Source organism: Emys orbicularis, chromosome 3, assembly GCF_028017835.1.
Source record: "Emys orbicularis isolate rEmyOrb1 chromosome 3, rEmyOrb1.hap1, whole genome shotgun sequence".
Taxonomy (NCBI): Eukaryota; Metazoa; Chordata; order Testudines; family Emydidae; genus Emys; species Emys orbicularis.
The window spans coordinates 160,016,690-160,037,355 of record NC_088685.1 but is presented as its reverse complement, the minus strand read 5'-3'; the positions used below and the strand labels follow the sequence as shown (position 1 = coordinate 160,037,355).

Here is a 20,666-nt window from a genome sequence, read left to right as displayed (position 1 = left end):
AATGCTACCTTCTTGTTTACAATGTCACCTGAAAGTGAGAACAGGTGTTTGCATGGCACTGTTGTAGCCCGCATCATATGATATTTACATGTCAGATGTGCTAAAGATTCATATGCCCCTTCATGCTTCAGCCACCATTCCAGAGGATGAGTCCATGCTCATGACTTGTTCTGCTTGATAATGATTCAAAGCAGTGTGGACCAACGCATGTTCATTTTCATCATCTGAGTCAGATGCCACCAGCAGAAGGTTGATTTTCTTTTTTGGTGGTTTGGGTTCTGTAGTTTCTGCATCAGAGTGTTGCTCTTTTAAGACTTCTGAACACATGTTCCACACCTTGTCCCTCTCAGATTTTGGAAGGCACTTCAGATTATTAAACTTTGGGTCGAGTGCTGTAGCTATCTTTAGAAATCTCACATTGGGACTTTCTTTGCATTTTGTCAAATTTGCAGCGAAAGTGTTCTTAAAATAAGCAATATGTGCAGAGTCATCATCTGAGACCACTATAACCTGAAATATATGGCAGAATGCAGGTAAAATAGAGCTGGAGACATACAATTCTCCCCCAAGGAACTCAGTCACAAATTTAATTAACACATTTTTTTTTAATGAGCATCATCAGCATGGAAGCATGGTCTCTAGAATGGTGGCGAAAGCATGAAGGGGCATATGAAAGTTTAGCATGTCTGCCACATAAATACCTTGCAATGCTGGCTACAAAAGTGCCATGCGAACGCCTCTTGTCACTTTCTGGTGACATTGTAAATAAGAAGTGGGCAGCGTTATCTCCTGTAAATATAAACAAACTTGTTTGTCTTCGGGATTGGCTGAACGAGAGATAGGACTGAGTGGACTTGTAGGCTCTAAAGTTTTTTGCGTTGTTTTGTTTTTGAGTGCAGTTATGTAACAAACAATCTACATTTGTAAGTTGCACTTTCACAATAAAGAGATTGCACTACAGTACTTGTATGAGGTAAAATACTAGCTTTCATTAAAGAATAAAATAAGTAATTCCACCAATTTACATGTAGTAAGTCTAAGTTTCTTTTTTCTTCTATGTGAGTGCTAAATTGGTAACAACTTGTCAAATATAACCTAACCAAAAAACATCATGCACAGAAGAGGGAAAGTAACAGGTGAGCAGACTTCCCTAGAAGCAGATGTTTATAGCTAAACATTTTAAATTAACTGTAGAGGCATAAAACTTTGTCTTCATTTGCAGACTGTGTAAACTGCATTAATTGTAAATTAGGATTTCAAACCTTTTTGTGGTCCTCCAGATCAGTTTAATTCCAATCTCTAGCTGAAGATATTTAACAAACTGTTGCTGAAGCAAGAACCATCAAGAAAGTACTCTTTCCTCTTGAGAGAAGTTGTATTCAATGAGATAAAAGAGCTAGGCAATACTAAAGTTCTTTTCCATTGCATGAAATTAGCAAGCACAGACACTCATACAGGACCTGAGTGTGTTTATTGCGTAGAACCTTTGCTTGCAGCGCCACTGATTTGAGTCCCGCATGAAGGAATTAAACAGATGAAGTGAATGCAGAGTTTCTGGGTAACGTTTTGGTACAAGCAAGAGAGAAGATGCTTTGAAGGGGGGAGGTAAGTTCTATGAGATAGGTATATCTCCATATATTTATTATAAGGGAGATGTTTGAGGAATGAGTGGAAATATGGATTTTATTAGAGCAGAAAGAATCTGGATCCAGGTGGCATGAGACTATTGGAGGAACATGAAGAGAAAATGTAAACTAAAATATCCTATTTCATAGCTCTCTGTGTGATCTATCTGTTTTAACTTTCCAGTATATAAAGAGTGGGCAGGAGAAAAGTCTTTGCATTACAAAAAAATTATTTTATTTAAAAATATATTCCATCTTAGTGATTTAGTAAGAAATTTCAAAACACATTGCTTACAAACAGAAAGGAGAGAGTGCTGTGTTTGTGCAGAGATGTCTGCTTTGAGTACACTGAAAACAATCTTTGTGTGTGACCAGTACTGTGATACCTAGTGAAATGCTTTGAGCAACACAGATTGCTGTTGAAACTCCTCACCTCTCTGCATTCACCTTTACCCGAGTCATCAGGTTGGTGATTATTTGGAATATACAGTCCGTCCCTAAGACCTAGAGAAATATCTTAGATGAGAAATTACAGTAAAGGTTCTGCAGAAAAGAGATTTATTAATGAGCCAAAAATATACAAGATGTAATTCTTAAGTCACTGTGGCAGTGTTACTTACGTTAAGGTAAATTGCAAACCTTGTGCTTTTGTCTTTTATAATGACAGTGAATTATTGTGAACAACAGGGGTGGTTACAGCTTTCTGGATCTAGTCCAATCCCGTAAACGTCAAAAAAGCAGATTTTAACAAACTCAGAAATCTCATGGGTAAGGTCCCATAAGAAGAAAATCTAAGGGAAAAGAGGATTCAGGACAGCAGACAGTTTCTGAAACAGACAATATTAAAGGCATAAGAGCAACCTACCTTGCTATGAAGGAAAGGTAGAAAGGCTATTAAGAGGTCAACATGGCTCCATCAGTAGGGCCCTACCAATTTCACAGCCGTGAAAAATGTGTCATGGACTGTGAAATAAACCCTTCCCCCTGAAATCTGATCTCCCCCTTGCTGCTGGGAGCGCCCTAGTCAGGGGGCTCCTAGCTGCAAGTTCTGGCTGGGCTGGAGAGGGAAAGGATTTGTCCTACCCCTGTACGGTCGCTCTCAGGGGGAGATCTGACCTCAGAATGCATCCCCCTCCTGCAGGAAGCTCCCTGTCCAGCACTGGAGGCTCCTGCAGCTGGAGGAGACTTGTGGAGGTGGGTCCGATATCCCCCTGCTCCTGGAAGTGCCCCAGCCAGGGAGCTCCTAGCTGAGTGTCCCTGCTGGGCTGGAGAGAGACAGGACTTCTCCTTCCCTTGCAGGGCAGCTCAGGGGGGTCGGGGGGGAGGAGAGGAGGGGAGATCAGACCCACTTCTGGGTACATTTTAGGTTGGGACCCCCATGGTTAGAACACCGTGACATTTCAGAGGTAAACAGCTGAAAATGTGAAATTGACCAATTTTAAAACGCTCTGGCTGTGAAATTGATGAAAATAGACCATTAATTTGATAGGGCCCTATCCATCAGGATTTCCTCAATGTCCTGAAAGTTAAAAAAGGAATCCTGCAAAAAGCAGAAACATGGACAGTTTGCTAAGGATTTGTACAAAAAGAACAACCTGGGCATGTAGGGGATAAAAAAAAATCAGAAATCTTATAAATACATTAGGAGGAAGAGAAAGAAAGTAAAGTGTAGGTCCACTACTTAGTGGGGAAGGAGAGCTAATAATGGATGACACAAAGAAGGCTGAGGTGGTTTAATGCTTATTTTGCTTCAGTCTTCAGTAAAAAAAAAAAAAGTAATGGTGACTAGACCCTTACCATAGTTAATATTAGCAAGGGGAATGGAACACAAGCTAAAATGTGAATTAACTATTCCATTTTGATTTCAGTTTATTTATTTAGTGTGAAATATACTTTGACCAGCTTTCATCAAGTCCTGAAGTTTTAGGATGATGGTTAATGTTTTATTATATGGAATTGTCAGTTCTCTCTGACATCAAGATGCTTATCTGAGTAAAAACTTTCTTCTGCTTGTCCTGCAATGAAGTCTTACACCTGTTTGATATTTGTCTGTTGCTGTGGAAATGGTTGCCACTAAAACTGGAAAATCACAGAGGAAGAACAGATTGGCTGCAGTGGGACAAGCTCTTATTTTATTTGCATCAGGTTTGGTTTTTTTATCCACAGACAAAAGAACAAATTATGAAACACAAAAAATTGAATGGATTTATTTTAGGGTGATTTCTTTGGTATGCAAATCCCCTTTAAGGCTTTCAGCTTTAGGTCTTACAGTACAACTTGTCCATAGATGAGATGCAACTTTAGATTTAAGCAGGTTCTAGAGCAGATTTGGGTTTCCATGCTCTTGGGGGGGAAAAGGAGAAAATCCAGAAATTGTTTGTTAAAATTAGATAGGAAAGAGAAGAAATAAGATAGGGAAGGAAAAGGACACATTGGAAGGGGCTTGGAGGGGGTGGAAAGACAAAGTCTCATGTCCCAGGTGGTGATTCGGGATTTAGCTGATGGAAGTGGTGGTGTCATCTGGCTCCCTCTCTCTGGCCTGGTCCGATGGTCAGGACATCTCAGAATCAGGACGAAAAAGGGCGGATGTTACGGTCGATCCTGGGATCCCAAAAGATAGTGAAGGTGGCAGCCATGATGGCGAAGCTCCTTCCTTCTCTTGTTTCAGTCAGCAGTTGCCCCTTTAGCTTTGCCTCTACCCATCTGTATTTCTCTCCAAAGTCATTTTTTAAAACCCCCGAAAAGAAGTGATGGATGAAGTATTCCATCCTCTCACTTTTTTCATAGATTTTTCAGGCTTAATTTCCGACATGCCAATCTTGACTCACTGAACTTCCAGTTTCTTGCTTTTCTTGTTTACCGACCATGATCTTAATGTTGTCCTTGAGTTATATCAGTAGGATTTTTTGTTCAGATTAATTCAGTGTTTGTCTCCCCTTTTACACCTTTTCCCATCAACATTTGTTGCTACAGGTTGTTGTGATGCTGCATAAACTGTTATCCACTTCTTACAGTTGAGCTTGCAATTAGGGTAAATTTGAACCTCACTATGTAACATTATATAGCGAGAAGGTAGTGCTGAAACGTCACTTGAAATTCATCCCCCAGATGGTCTCTTGAGTTTCATAATCTACCAATCTTCTTCCCAAAGCCCCACTCAGCATACTGGAGTTTTCCAGAGCCTTGCTTTATTATATGATAGTCTGGATAGTTTGGTTCTGTCTTCCTGTTTATATCTGGTTACAGCCAGTCATTCTAAAAGTTGGGCCATCTCATCAAAATGAATAATACAGTGATATGTTACTGGTTGGCTGGTGTACCTCTCCCACTGAACATCAAGGCTCACACCAGAGCTCAAGTGACATCTTTGTCTTCATCAGGAATGTGCTGACTACTGAAATCTGCAAGATGGTGAAAGTTTTTTTTTTAATTTTTTTTTTAATAATTTCCATATCATTAAACTTTATGCATTGCAGTTGTCTGCCAGGGCTGATGCCAAGTTTGAAGAGTAGTACTGCAATCACTATTTTAACTGATATTCCTCATTCCCACTATCCTGAAGAAGATACTGCTTGCCAGTCACCTACAGAGGAATCCACATTGACATATACTTATAGAAGAAAACTGTTACTTCGAGATGTTTTCTGTGGACCCCACAACCCACACTGCATCCCTGCTTTTGGAGTCTTTTGCTAAAATGGGCTTTGAATTCTGACGGAAGTAAGGGCCAACTATAGCCACTCCATGTTCTATGCCCTAGCACAGAGTCTGAGCACATGCATGGCCCTGATGGACACTGCTATTCAAGAGACTCTGATCTCACATCAGAGATGTATGTACACCTATAGTGGGATCCACACTGAGACCTCTAAAAACCACAGTTACTGTACTGTAAGTAGCAGTTCTTTCTGCAAACATCAAGTTTATTTTTTTCATTGCCCAATGGATGGCCTGTTCACATGATAAACTCATGGATTTTTCTGAGATGGTAGTGTTACTTCATGCCCTTTGTCTGAGCAGCCATGCATGGAATGTGGAAGTGCACTTTCTTGATTCTGTCATTCATTTTTCTTCTTGCAGAAAGACTAGACTTATTTTTGTAATTACTAAGAGCTATTTTTAGCTTTTAAATCACAACAGAATTAATACTAATAGTGTGGACACTGAATTGTAAGAGTGACTTTACATGCAGAATTACTGCAGCTAGCATGAGGTCAATTACTTCATGTCATATGATGGGCCCTCCATTGTATTTTGTTGTGATACTCTGTCCATATTAAGGTTGAAATCAAGAAGTAAAAGCTTATTGCTATTACAGTAGAATCTGAGTTACGCACACCTCAGGAATGGGTTGTTCATAACTCTGAACAAAATGTTATGGCTGTTCTTTCAAAAGTTTATAACTGAATATTGACTTTAATACAGTTTTGAAACTTTACGGTGCAGAAGAAAAGCTGCTTTTAACCATCTTAATTTAAACGAAATAAGCACAGAAACTGTTTCCTTGTTAAATCTTTTTTAAACTTTCCCTTTATTTTTTTGTAGTTTAGTTTAACACAGTACTGTACTGTATTTGCTTTATTAATTTGTCTCTGCTGCTGCTGATTGCGTACTTGCGGTTCCAAATGAGTTGTGTGGTTGACTGGTCAGTTCATAACTCTGGTTTCGTAACTCTGAGGTTCTACTGTATGTTTCTATCATGATTTGACTAGTATGGACAGTTACTTTCTTTTACCTGTGAGCTATGTGTGACAGAATGGGATATGTCTGAGTTAGATCACGAACTCTGTCTTGTTCTCTGTATGGAAATGCTGGACACTGACTGCACAAACCTGAACATGTCAAAGATAACCAGTTGTGCATCATTCCAGACAGCTGTCTTGCCTGGGAAAGGTGTTTGATACCTTGTTGAAGAACTAATGGTAAGAACCATCATGACTCCAGTCTGGGGCCAGTGACTTTAATCATCTCAACTACTAGCCCACTCACCGGAACAATGGGTTTTCTACTCAGGGGCCCACAGGAGGAAGGGACAAGTGTGATTGGGGGTATCTGTGTTATCTCAGTTGGAGCACAAGCTCAGAAACAGGGTCCCTATCCAAGATCAAGTGAGGTTCTGCTCTGTTCAGGGAGCTGATCATCTCTGCAAGGACTTGCCAGGAGAAGGAGAGCAGGAAGGATTCTTCCCATCCTGAAATTCTGACAAATCTCCAACTTTCAAAAGGGATGAGATCAGACTAAGGCAAGGGTGTGTTTCCAGGCTGTTTTGAGATCTCTTGTTTTCAAAGATATGTAATTTTCTTGTGCTTTAAGAGTAAAGTCACTGTGGTTAAGAAATTCCTTTAAGCCTGTATTCCTTGCTTTCCTTTCATGTCCCCAAAGGTGTTAACTAAAAGTCCAGTATGCCTGCAGCCTATGTGGGGGAAGAGGGTGTGTAAGAGACTGGAAGACTTGGGAAGCCTAACACTAATTTCAGGGTTTGGGGCTGTTGGGCATCCAATCTCCCAAGAAGGGGCATCAAACAGCAGATCTGAGCCTGGGATTGTCCCCTAGAGTACCACAACTAGAAACCACGACTACTGCCCAGACTGTTGGCTTGGCAGCAAGTGGGATTGAGAGTGATTGGGTCCAGTCACAATAGTCTAACTGTACAGAAGGGCTCACTCAACCAGGTTGTAGCGCTGCTATATATATTCAATGTCTCTTTCCCCAAAAAAATAAATTGGGAAAGAAAAGAAAAAGTTTGTCCTAGTCCTTCAAGGAAATAAATGTTTTAAACTTTGAATACAAATGACTAAAATTAAGCTATAATGTGCAACTATGAATTGTATTTTCACATGAGAGATTAAATTATAAAGAAACGAAAGAAGATTTGCACCTGCAAAATGCATTTCTGCAAAATGAGGTTTTGGCACTAGCTATTGCTTAGACTCGGGAATTTGTGCATTCAAAATTTCTGTTCAGCTAGCAGTGAGAGAATTATTGAACCCAGAAAAAAGGGACAACCAAGTAACAGCTGGAAAATTATGTAGCAAAATCAGTCACAAGTAGATTCATATTTCACGGATGACAGATGTGCTTGGTATTATTTTTCTCTCAGGATGAATTACATATGCATTGTTTGTAGCTGTTCAAACCTGTTAATTTATCTGATTTTAATGTATTGTACCATGGTTCTTTTAATTCAAATTAAGCTGAATTTTTTTTAGTGTGCGCGCGTGTGACGGGAGTGGAATTAATACAAATAATAAAATACTTTTAGTTTAACTTGACTTCATGGTTACAAACAGCATAGCTAAATTGAAAGATGTGTACAAGTTAACTCTTGCTGAGTTTAGAACAGTAAACCTATGGTTTGTGCACCATATGTAAGCATAATTTGGTAAATAAGGTATTGGGTATTAGGAATAAAATTCAGAGCAGGACATGGTTTTGTTATATTTAAATTGGCATTTGGAAATAGAAAAGGCTTAGTATACTTTGTGAACTTGAATTTGTGATTTCGGATCAACATATATATTCATTAATATCTGCAGAACTGAATGAAATTCAAGTAAAGTAAGCATTTTGGTGCACAACGTTTTCACGGGCCAATTAGAAATGTTTGGCATCTTATTAGTAGTATTTAAATTGTTTGGTTTCATTGGTTTAGAATGACCCACCACTATAGGAAATGTTTTAAATTAACTTAGAATTCAAATATTTCAAACTTATGTAATGGTTACCTTCTGGGGCTTCATATTTTAACATGTATGATTCATGAATGAAAGCATATAAAATAAAACAAATATAATAGAGATTGCATTAGGTGCGTCTCTCAGTGTGTGTGTTTTGATCACAAAGTCCACATAAAAATGATGAAATAAGATGGCATGGCACTGAGACCTGGGTATCAAAAGATGAAGACAATGAACTGGCATCAGGAGAAGACTTACTTTAAAATGATACGTGATAAGAGCACCTCAGAAATATACACAAATAAAGGTTGAAATGATAGTTTGGAGGTTCTGGTGACATGAAAAAACGAGTTACTCATTTTCATACAGTTTTTGCAGTGATGTTGTCGGGCTGTGAGACTATGCCCTTGGTGTGCCCAGCGCAAGTTGATATTGTGACTTGAATTCCCCTGGTATATTGTTCCATCAGGCACCGTTAGAAGTGCTATGAGAATTTAAAATCTAATGTTGGCAGCACTTCTAATGTTACATAGGATCTGATGTTAGCATGCAATAAGGGGACAGTGATCAAGACAATAGAGGTGAGTAGCAACAAAGGGGTAGAAGGGAAGGGTCTTGGAGAACTAAGTAATGAAGGGGGGGAGAGGACTAATTTCTCATCAGAAATGGTCTTTGCCTCTAGAAATGCCTATTTCCAGATACTAGGAAATGGAAGGAATAATAGGGAAGGCTAAATTGAGGAGATGTTGAAAATCTGAAGCATGATCTTTTTACAGACTTTTTTGTAGATTGTGTTGGGACAATATTCTACCTACAAATTATTGAAAGGAGCCTCTCAATAGAATTACAGCTTGTACTTGTTGACTACGTTGTTGTTTACAATATCTAGTATACACATCAACTTAACATGTAAAGTCAACCAAATATTTAGTGTACTTGACTTTATACATTTTCAGACTTCCAGTGTTCATGTTTGCTCTTTCTAGAAATTCAACAGTATTACACATATTCCTTATACTGTGCTTCGTAGGAGTTCTGTCAACTGGTGGTATTTGAAATAAACAATGTAAGAGGGTTTTAGATTTTGACTTTAACAAGTTAATTATGTAAGGAAACACTAAGTATGGGAGTAGGTTACACGTTTAAATAATCCTATTCTCAGATCAGATAACCTCTTAGCCAGTTACAGTATACTTTAATAGAACTGTGAAACACATTAAAAATCTTTTAAAATAAAGTCCACTGTTCTTCGTGCTCATTGGTGTCTAGCCTGGGGCCACTTGTGGTCCTTGAGGCTCTGAATTGTGGCTGTCAAGTTGAGACTGTGTTAAGAAAATGTATTTGATTTTGAATTGGAAAAACATGTTCCCTGAGCTGCTCCATATGACATTCTAGAATCCCTTGTGTGGCAGAGCTCCGACCTTGTCCCCGTGGGTCCCGCGCTTCTAGGCGGTTTATGCTAGCCTCAGTGGCTCACTGCGACCCTCCACATAGCCCTTCTCTCTCTAGGGCCAGGGTTACAGTCTACTGAGCCCTTTTCATCATAAGCCAGCAAGAAGGTTGGTGAGAGAACTCCCATAGTCTCTGTTGCCCCTAGGGGCTTATTTGAGAACAGTTTAGCCTCCTGTCCTGACCGGGGCCTGTCTTCCCCTCCCAAGAGGTGTTTCTGTAGTGGCAGGTTGGGGGGAACCCGGGCCCGCCCTCTACCCTGGGTTCCGGCCCAGGGACCCTAATGGTAGCAGCTGTTGGCAGCCGACTTTTCACTGCCAGAGTTGCTACATTTCCCTGGGCCACTTCCCCACAGCTCTCCTGCTTCTCTCTTCTTTACCCTTATCTTAGGTCTCCCTTACCAATGGCTTGAAGGTGTCTTCATTAACCAGCCCTTCAGCCGCACTTCCTCTCCTCTGGCTCCCTGGCTCTCCTCAGCCTGACTGGAGTGAGCCCTTTAAGGCCCTTTTGATACTATAAATTAGTCAGGTGTTCACATTACCTTAATGGCCTCACCTGACTCTTTGCAGGTTAATTGGAGTCAGGTGTTCTCATTAGCCTGGAGCAGCCCTTGTTCTGGTCAGTCAGGGAACAGAAAACTGCTAATCCAGTGGCCAGTATATCTGCCTTCTACTACTTTGTTGTACCCAACTGGCCTGGGTCTATCACACTGGTTACTATGGGAAGGAGGTGAGGGCCCTGGCTCTGCTGTTTCTCTTGCAGTCCTGGGAGTAGATCTGAGGGCTCTGGTTGTTCCATTGCCTGCTTACCTACTGGGCTCTGGGAGTCACAGGAAGAGCAGGAGAGGTTCATCTTGCGCTTCCTGAGCTTAGGGGAGCACCTAGCAAAGAACATCTCTTTCACAGCCACCCAGGTCAGGCTGGGAGAATGGCCTCTGTCTCAGATGAGATTAGGACAATCCCCAGACTCCTCTAACTTGAATCAGCAGGCAACAGTTTTTAAGGTCCTTATGCCAACTTGGAATAGCCAGAAGTGCAGTGTAGCACAGTCCAGTCACTCCCCTACCCCAGCTTGCCTCCTGCAGAAAGGGAGGCAAAGGACCCAGCTATACTGACTCTTTGCCCATTGGGCTTTCCTCCACACTGAAGAAATCCCCAGTAGGGGACTTGTGGATGGTTGCTGTCCCCTTTGCACTGCCTGATTGGCACAGTGGTAACAAAGCAGCACAGTACCTGTCTCCAAGTATTGATTGTGGCCTCTTGAAATATGTTCAGTCTTCAGGATAAAAAGGCTGTACGCCACTGTATTAGATGGTGAAACCTTACTTGTTTAATGCAACAGAATTCCTTAAAGTCCAAAATTTGGGGTAGATTTTTTTTCATCTTTAGACCTATGGGAGTACTCAGATATAAGCCTTCGTCTTGAAATAGTTGCAGTGCAATATATGCATGAAGTAATGCAAACATGTTCTTATCTCTTGCAGCTGGATGACTGGTATTGTGTGCTGATGTATTTTTGTCTGTACACAGACTTTTCACTGGCTACTGAACATAGTTTTCCCCTTTGCTATTAAGCGGAGGTGCCTATGTTCATTCAAAACTTCAAAGTTAACATAGTTTAAAAAAAAAAGGTGAAACATATTGCCATTTTCCTAACAGAAGGAAGTGAGAAAATTGGGAAAAGGAAGAAACTAAACCAGCTTAAAATTATGTGGGAAAACCCTTCTTTACATTTCATATTTTATAAATAGAGTTCATTTTCTTGCATTTCTCCTTCATAGACTGCCTCTGCAGAATCCCCCTTCTTCCTCTCGCCCTCCTTCCCCTCCAAAAAAGGCAGGTAACACTCCTTCTGGAAGGCATGTGCAATGCATGGCTTGCAGTGTTGCATCTGCCAATACATCATCTTGGAGAATTTGATTTACTGATAAGTATTTACTTTTATTTTTATTGCCAGACAGTGTCTGGACACTTCTAGTAAAAACAACTCTGGTTCCCCTTCCCTTTCAATAAATAGTATGCCTCTGATCTGTCCCACTTCCTTGCTTAGTCAGACAATTCTCTCTCAGCTTTAGACTGTACCTTGATCTCAGCATGATTATTCTACTCAAAGTATTAAGCTGAAGCATGGAAGGGAGCTTCACTGATCAAAGGAGCACCCTCTTGCTGAGGGAGGAGTCATAGCCAATGTTCCCTCAAAATTTATTCCACACATGGATGGAAAAAATTAATGTGCACCGAGGTAATGTGTGGATGTGCACCATCAGTAGAAACAAAAAACCTAGATATGATATATATATTTTGAAAAAGTTACCATAGGGATAATTACTCCAGACAGGACAGGTTAGGCATTTTAGAACTCACTACTTAAAGAATTTAAGTGTAAGCGAAATAAAAATTATGAAATGCATAGACTAGTCAAAAAACTAAAATAACGCACTTTGAAAGAATAAAATTACAGAGAATATATGTGCATTGTAGGAAGTACCAAGGAGTAACAACAATAATAATACAAGGATTTGTTGGGAGGTGACTGTGAAAGTGTGTGTGTGAGAGAGAGACAGACAGACACACACAGATTCTGCACGTTGGCTGCTGGGGAAGTTTGAGGCCTGGTCTACACTAGGCGTTTATGTCGAATTTAGCGCCGTTACATCGAATTAACCCTGCACCCGTCCACACCACGAAGCTATTTAGTTCGACATAGAGGTCTCTTAAATTCGACTTCTGTACTCCTCCCCAACGAGGGGAGTAGCGGTAAATTCGAAATGGCCATATCGAATTAGGCTAGGTGTGGATGGAAATCGACGCTAATAGCTCCGGGAGCTATCCCACAGTGCACCACTCTGTTGACGCTCTGGACAGCAGTCCGAGCTCGGATGCTCTGACCAGCCACACAGGAAAAGCCCTGGGAAAATTTGAATTCCTTTTCCTGTCTGGGCAGTTTGAATCTCATTTCCTGTTTGGACATCGTGGCGAGCTCAGCAGCACTGGCAACGATGCAGAGCTCCCCAGCAGAGATGGCCGTGCAATCTAATAGAAAGAGGGCCCCAGCATGGACTGATCGGGAAGTCTTGGATCTGATCGCTGTGTGGGGCGATGAGTCCGTGCTTTCCGAGCTGCGCTCCAAAGACGGAATGCAAAGATCTATGAGAAGATCTCTAAAGCCATGGCAGAGAGAGGATACAGCCGGGATGCAACGCAGTGCCGCGTGAAAATCAAGGAGCTGAGACAAGGCTACCAGAAGACCAAAGAGGCAAACGGACGCTCCGGATCCCAGCCCCACACATCCCGTTTCTACGAGGCACTGCATTCCATCCTAGGTGCGGCCGCCACCACTACCCCACCACTGACCGTGGACTCTGAGGATGGGATATTGTCCACGGCCGGTTCCTCGGACATGTTAGCGGACGGGGAAGATGAGGAAGGAGATGAGGAGGACGAGGCAGTCGACAGCGCTTGCAACGCTGATTTCCCCGACAGCCAGGATCTCTTCATCACCCTTACAGAGATCCCCTACCAACCGTCCCCAGCCGTTAACCTGGACACAGAATCAGGGGAAGGATCAACCAGTAAGTGTTTTAAACATCTAAATATTTATTTTTAACAGAACTGGAATATTAACAATAACAACAATGGGTTTTTCATGATTAGTTTGCCCTAGGCGCTTAACGTTTCAGTCCTGGGCAGTGCAACTATTGAAAAAAAAAATCTAACAATGTCCGGTTTTGCATGATTGTTCTGCCCAAGCCGCTCTACTGTTTAGTCCCTGCCAGTGCAGCTACAGTAAAATGCGGTCTACATGTCCGGGGATAGAGCAGTAATCCTCCTCGGACATCTCCACGAAGCTCTCCTGGAGTTAATTGGAAAGCCTTTGCATCAGGTTCCTGGGGAGAGCGGCCTTATTGGGTCCTCCGTGGTAGGAAACGTTTCCGCGCCAGGAGACAATCAAGTACTCCGGGATCATTGCTTTGCAGAGCATGGCGGCATACAGCCCTGGTCTTTGCAGGCTTTCCCGAAGCATTCTTTCTTTATCACTGTCTGAGATCCTCATCAGGGTGATGTCGCTCATGGTGACCTGCTTTGAATTTGGTAGGGGAATGTTAGTATTGGGACTGCTTTCCCGTTCCTTTACAGAACTGTAACCGCTGGTTTACAGCCACGCGGTGGAGGCGGGAGAGGGGCAGCATACAGGGATCTTTCCCTGGGACAGCCGCGAGGGGGTGGGACAGGGGCAGAGTTCATGCTTGCCGGATTGCTGGCAGCAGAGACTGGCATTGCTTTCAATGTGAAAGGAGGCCAGTGCTACTATTAAAGTTTTAAGCAGCCACAAGTCTACGGCTTACCATGTCTGCCTGCTACACAAATTCCGGTGTCCTGCCCCGCTTCTCAGATCGGCAGTGCAAGACCCCAGGCACTGAATGCGAGGGCCGAAAATTCGACCTTGTCCTGAGTGCGCATGTGATAGGTGCAGTGCATGGTCTTGTTCACAGAGAAAGACTATGTTCTTTGTTCACAACTACATTTATCTTTCTGAGGAATTCACTCCCTTTTTCCCATTCCCACAGCCACATCTGCAACTGTCTCCCAACCCAGCCTGGCATCACACTCCCAGAGGCTAGCGCAGATTAGGCGGAGGAAGAAGAGGACACGGGAAGACATGTTCTCGGAACTCATGGGCTGCTCCCGAGCCCAGGCAGTCCAGCAGACCCAGTGGAGGGAGAACTTCTCCCAAATGCACCGTTCACACATGGAACGGGAGGAGAGGTGGTGGCAGGAAGACCAGCAGGCGACTCAAACGCTGCTTGGACTAATGAGGGAGCAAACGGACACGCTCCGGCGCCTTGTGGATGTTCTGCAGGAACGGAGGCAGGAGGACAGAGCCCCGCTGCAGTCTATCTCTAACCGCCCTCCCCCGCCACCAAGTCCCATACCCCCCTCACCCAAAGTCCAAAGAAGGAGGGGCGGCAGAGTCCGTGAAAACTCTCACTCCACCCCTGCAGACTGCTCTACTACTAGAAGGCTCTAATTCCCCAAAATTTGACAAGTCCTTTCCTTCCCGCCTCACACAAGCCCCCGTCCAAGTTTCACCCCCCCGTTCCATGTGTAGTTGCTAATAAAATATACGTTTCTGTTAATTACTGTTTCCATCATGTTCTTTTGGAGGAGAGTCTGTCTGAAGGGGGGGAAGGGGGTTGGTAATTGGACAGGACAGTCACCTTTAGCAGGGTACAGAGGCGGGGGCAGGTCCAGCAGCAGGGCACATACACAGTGCAGTGACTAGTTACCCTGGTCAGTCTGGGAGGTGGTTTTCATGTTCGGGGGGGGGGGGGGGGGTTGCTCTGTGACTTTGTGGCGGGGGAGGGCAGTTACAGATCTTATGCAGCGGTCCTTTATCCTGGATCACAGAGCCACGCAGCAGGGGATCTGTAACCCTCCTCCCCCTGCCACAAAGTCACATAGCCCCCACATACACGCAGTCCCGATCAGGAGGGCTGGCAGGCTCCGTTGAAACAACCAGTCCACCACTGCGGAGCCTGTCATTCCTGGAGTTTAGAAGCGTCATTTGCATCAGTACACTACACCCGCTCCCCACCACAGTCTGCGTCCCAGGTTTAAAACATTCCCGCGAAAACAGTAATAAAGACAACGGTGTTCATTAACAAAATAGAACTGATTTTATTTTTTTGGAAGGGGGTGAAGGGGGTATGTAACTGGAGAGGATAGTCAACATTAACTGGGTAAAGAAACGGGGGCAGGTTCAGCTTCTCTGTACAGAAACTTAAAAGTCACTGGTTACCCTGCTCACTCTGGAACCTAGCTTTCAAAGCCTCCCGGATGCACAGCGCGTCCCGCTGGGCTCTTCTAATCGCCCGGCTGTCTGGCTGGGCGTAATCAGAAGCCAGGCTATTTGCCTCAACCTCCCACCCCGCCATAAAGGTCTCCCCCTTGCTCTCACAGAGATTGTGGAGCACACAGCAAGCTGCTATAACAATGGGGATATTGGTTTTGCTGAGATCACAGCGAGTCAGTAAGCTTCTCCATCTCCCCTTGAGACGGCCAAAAGCACACTCCACCACCATTCTGCACTTGCTCAGCCGGTAGTTGAACAGTTCTTTTTCAGTGTCCAGGGCGCCAGTATAGGGCTTCATGAGCCAGGGCATTAGCGGGTAGGCTGGGTCCCCGAGGATCAATGTAGGCATCTCCACATCCCCAACAGTTATTTTGTGGTCCGGGAAGTAAATACCTTCCTGCAGCCGTCTAAACAGACCAGAGTTTCTGAAAACGCGAGCGTCATGAACCTTGCCCGGCCATCCGACGTTGATGTTTGTAAAACGTCCCCGATGGTCCACCAGTGCTTGCAGCACCATTGAAAAGTAGCCCTTTCTGTTAATGTACTGGCTGGCCTGGTGGTCCAGTCCCAGGATAGGGATGTGAGTTCCATCTATAGCCCCACCTCAGTTTGGGAATCCCATCGCGGCGAAGCCATCTATGATGGCCTGCGCGTTTCCCAGGGTCACTACCTTTGAGAGCAGTACCTCAACGATTGCGTTGGCTACTTGCATCACAACAACCCCCACGGTAGATTTGCCCACGCCAAAGTGGTTTGCAACTGACCGGTAGCTGTTCGGCGTTGCAAGCTTCCAGAGGGCTATGGCCACTCGCTTCTGGACAGTCAGGGCTGCTCGCATCCGGGTGTCATTGCGCTTCAGGGCAGGGGACAGCAACTCGCAAAGTTCAAGGAAAGTCCCCTTCCGCATGCGAAAGTTTCGCAGCCACTGGGATTCATCCCAGACCTGCAGCACTATGCGGTCCCACCAGTCCGTGCTTGTTTCCCAGGCCCAGAATCGCCGTTCCACAACATCCACATGACCCATTGTCACCGTGATGTCCTCGGCGCTGGGTCCCGTGCTTTCTGACAGGCCTGTGCTACTCTCAGACTTCAGGCCCTCATCGCGGTGCCGTAGCCTCCTCGCCTGATTTATCTGCATCTGCCTCTGGGAAAGGTGGATGATAAGCTGCGAGGCGTTGACAACGGCCACAACTGCAGCGATGGTAGCAGCGGGCTCCATGCACGCAGTGCTGTGGCGTCCGCGCTGTCACTGACCGGAAAAGTGCGCGAACTGATTTCCCGCCGGCGCTTTCAGGGAGGGAGGGAGGGCGGTAGTGACGGACGGATGACGACAGTTACCCAAAAGCACCCTCGACACTTTTTTTTACCCAGAAGGCATTGGCGGCTCGACCCAGAATTCCAATGGGCTGCGGGGACTGCGGGAACTGTGGGATAGCTGCCCACAGTGCACTGCTTCCAATGTCGACGCTTTCCCCGTTAGTGTGGACTCACAAAGTCGAATTACTGTCCTTAGTGTGGACACACACGTTCGACTTCGATTCCACATATTCGATTTAAGTGAAATCGAACTACTCTCGTAGTGTAGACATACCCTGATAGATGCTGTCGCTTTAAGGCACTCACCAAAAGATCTCTTGCCCCTGAGCCCTGTCCCCCCCTCCCCTGCTCTGCAGAGATGGGGTACATGATCAGGGGGGATGCGGAGAGACTGTGTGTATGTGTGTGTGAGAGAGAGATTGATTGTGTGCTGGCTGCTGGGGAAGTCTGAGAGATGGTGCGCTGTCTCTTTAAGGCACTCACTGCCCAGAAGGCTTGTTCAGACCTCAGACAATAGCAGCTTTCCTGCTCTGAGCCCTGTCCCCTCTCCCCTGCTCTGTGGAGATGAGGTACAGGGGTTGGGGGAGGGGGACACCCTGACATCAGCTCTCTCCACCCCCCCCACCCTCCAGCAGCTCTGCACAGCCATCAGAAGAGTCCCGGGAGCAGCTGCAGGAGCAATGTGGCAGTAAAGCAGCCGGGGGGAGAAAGGGACACCTGAACACAGGCTGCCGGATGTGCGTGGCTCTGCTAATCACATGCACGGCACTTGAATCACTCCTGGGCGGCTGCCCAACCATGCAGCTTAGGGGGAACACAGGTCATAGCTGTATCTGAAATTTCTAGATACCATATGATGTAAAAAGAAAATCTTAATTTATTTTCTTGGAAACAAAACAAGTTTATTTACATATTGAAATTTATCCCAAATAAGTGTGTTCAATGTCTACTTTTTTCCCATTGAATTCACTGCAGAGCGTCTTCCTATACTTTTTAATCTCACTTCCTACCTGTTAGCTTATTCCATCAGTTACATTTTTCTTCTATTAAAGTGTTTAATTATAGAAGCCTAAGTAAAGCCATAGTGTCAATGAGACTGAGGCTTCTAAGTACCTTATTCTCTTTTGCAAATTTTACCCAGGGTTTTAAAGTGCTAATAACTTAAATTCATATTTAGTAGGAAAGTTTTCCTGTAGTGTGTGTGTGGGGGGAAAAAGTCTAATTATATTGGTTCATCTTTACCCTTAATACAGTTCTCTTCGTTCATACCTTTTGTGAGCAGAACTCTACTTCAGAATGACACACTGTAAGTGAAACAATTGTTGTGCTATGGTGCTAGCAATTCTACATGCATGAAAGATAAAATTTCCTGTCAGGTTATCTTAACTTGCCCAGTAATTTTTTTTTTTTTTTTTTGGTTTACATGTAGCGCTTTCATTTGCCTTAACTTTGCTTTTACTTTTTAACCTTAAATATCTGTTTTCTTGTCTTAATAGTGAACAGAGTATCTGCCAAGCACGAGCTGCAGTTATGGTCTACGATGATACCAATAAGAAATGGGTACCAGCTGGTGGATCAACTGGATTCAGTAGAGTTCATATATATCATCACACAGGAAACAATACATTTAGAGTAGTGGGCAGGAAGATTCAAGATCATCAGGTATGTGAACCTCTAATAATTTTCAAAGGGAACTTAGTTTTAACTATTATAATTATTCCATTAAAAAAAATCTCTGTTCAATAAAGTAATGGGACTATCCAAAACAATAAAATACAAATTTAGCTTATGATATTGTCCAAGACTTATTAGGCATTTTCTAAACATTCGAGGAAAGTATGGTCATTGCTGTAAGGACAGACAAGTGGACAGAGGTTCAGGGAAGGAGAACAACATGAAGCAATTTATGTGCAAGCCAACTTAATTCACAATAAACTGTTTAAGTTCTAATATGGCTAAAACATTATTTTTCTTCCCAGACCTGCTCCATTTCCCTTTTTCTCTCACTGTCAATGCCATCATCCTTCCAGTTACAGGCCCGCAATCCTGGGGGATTATTTTTGACTGCCACTCCCTTTCCCTTGCCCTACACATCAATGCCATAATCAAATGCTACACTTCTTCCTACTTGGCAGCTCCAACCTTTTCTAGCCATCCTAAAAGCCAGATCTGTCATTCAGAACCTTATTGTATCCAGACTCAACTACAACAGTACAGTGGAGTCGCATCCTATGCGGGGGTTAGGTTCTGAAGTCAGCGCGTAAGGTGAAAATCGCGTATAGTCAAACACTCATTGAGTGGAATGGCAGGTGGAATTGCCCGCACTACAGGTACAGTATTTAAATTATTGTTGTTTTGCCGTGCGCGTATAGTTAAAATCGCGTAAGTTAAATGTGCCTATGATGCGACTCCACTGTACCCTCTTCTTTGAACTCTTTCTCTCCTCCCCCCCCCACCCCCCCCAATTTCTTTGTATTACTGTTTTTCTGTCCATACAAAATGGAGCATTAAAGTCTTCATCATAGATAGGGGAAGTTTGTGAGCTGATGAGATTGCCAGATGACAAGTTGTAAATTCAGAAGAGCAACTGACCACGGGCAGAGCCTTCGGGTGCCCCCACAGATAATGGAAGAGGTGAGGAGGAAGAGCCAGAAGAAACAGCGCAGCTGCTCCCTGGCACCGAGCACAGAGGGGAAAGGTATCAGGCCACCCACCCCAGAGCTGCAAGGAGGTACCTCTCTGACTGGACCACTCAGCCCACCCAGGGATCCACCTTTGACTCGTGGGAGCAACAGGGGACCTCGGTGCTTGTTAGTGCCTTCGACACCTGAGGCCTTCCAGGCGGCTAGGGACCTTTTTGCCCTTCCGGCACTGCCTACGCTGCGTCTGCCGCTAAGGCTCCCCAATCCAAGGGCAGGCTAGCTGTGGGCCACCTCAAAGGGCAGTGGAACATTGCTGGTCTCTGGAGCAGAGGCACTGTACCCTGACTCCACGATCTCAATCCCCAGCTCTGCAACTATGGTCCCTGGCCATACAATCTAGGTCGTCAGCTCCATGTTTGCAGTCCCCACCGTCTGCGGTGTGGATCGGCAGCCTCAAGGCACTGATCTCCGCATTCCCATTACCAATCCTCCTCCCCCAACGCCTTCGTGCAAGTCTCCTTCCCCCAAATGATCTTCGGCGTGCCGGTTTCCACCTGTACGGGACTGCTCCTCACCTTCACATCACCAGACCCCGTCAACCCGGCACCGCTCTCCGGAGAGTCATCGGTTACTACCTGTTAGGCATTGGTCTTCCGTCCCTGACGCCAGCTGCAGACACAAGCCTCCAGAGCCCTCTGTGGTCACTGAGGGGAGACTTGTCTGAGTTGGACCGACAGTTTTGCCTTTCGCCGCATAAACGGCAGTCCCCTTGGGTTCTGGATGCCAGCACTACGCTGGCAGTGGCTGCGTGGCAGCAGGGCCACTGGCCAGCTCAATGGCCCTATTGGAATCCATGGGACCTTCCAGTGATACCGGTGCCATATTCATATCACTCCTCTCTGGTGGCTTTGGAGAAGTTACCCCCACACCACTGGCACAGAGTTCAGCACAAGGCACGGACTCTGACGCAGGGGCAGAGGAGCAGTTACCGACACCAAGGAAATCTTCCCCAGTGCGGGAGAGTGCCCCAGCCCCTCCACTGGTGGTGCCATCATCGTCTTTGTCACTAGAAGAGGCAGTAGCGGGGCCCTCTCACTTGTCCC

General features: G+C 44.6%; 1 protein-coding gene across 1 annotated transcript in view; it reads left to right on the top strand.

Moving 5' to 3' along the window:
- The window catches only part of ENAH (ENAH actin regulator), a 183,342-nt gene that overhangs the window by 54,196 nt on the left and 108,480 nt on the right, over window positions 1–20,666 (top strand). Inside the window, exon 2 of the mRNA XM_065401940.1 lies at window positions 18,418–18,583. Within this exon, the coding sequence (XP_065258012.1) occupies window positions 18,418–18,583 (166 nt within the window). The remainder of the gene's footprint in view (window positions 1–18,417; window positions 18,584–20,666) is intronic.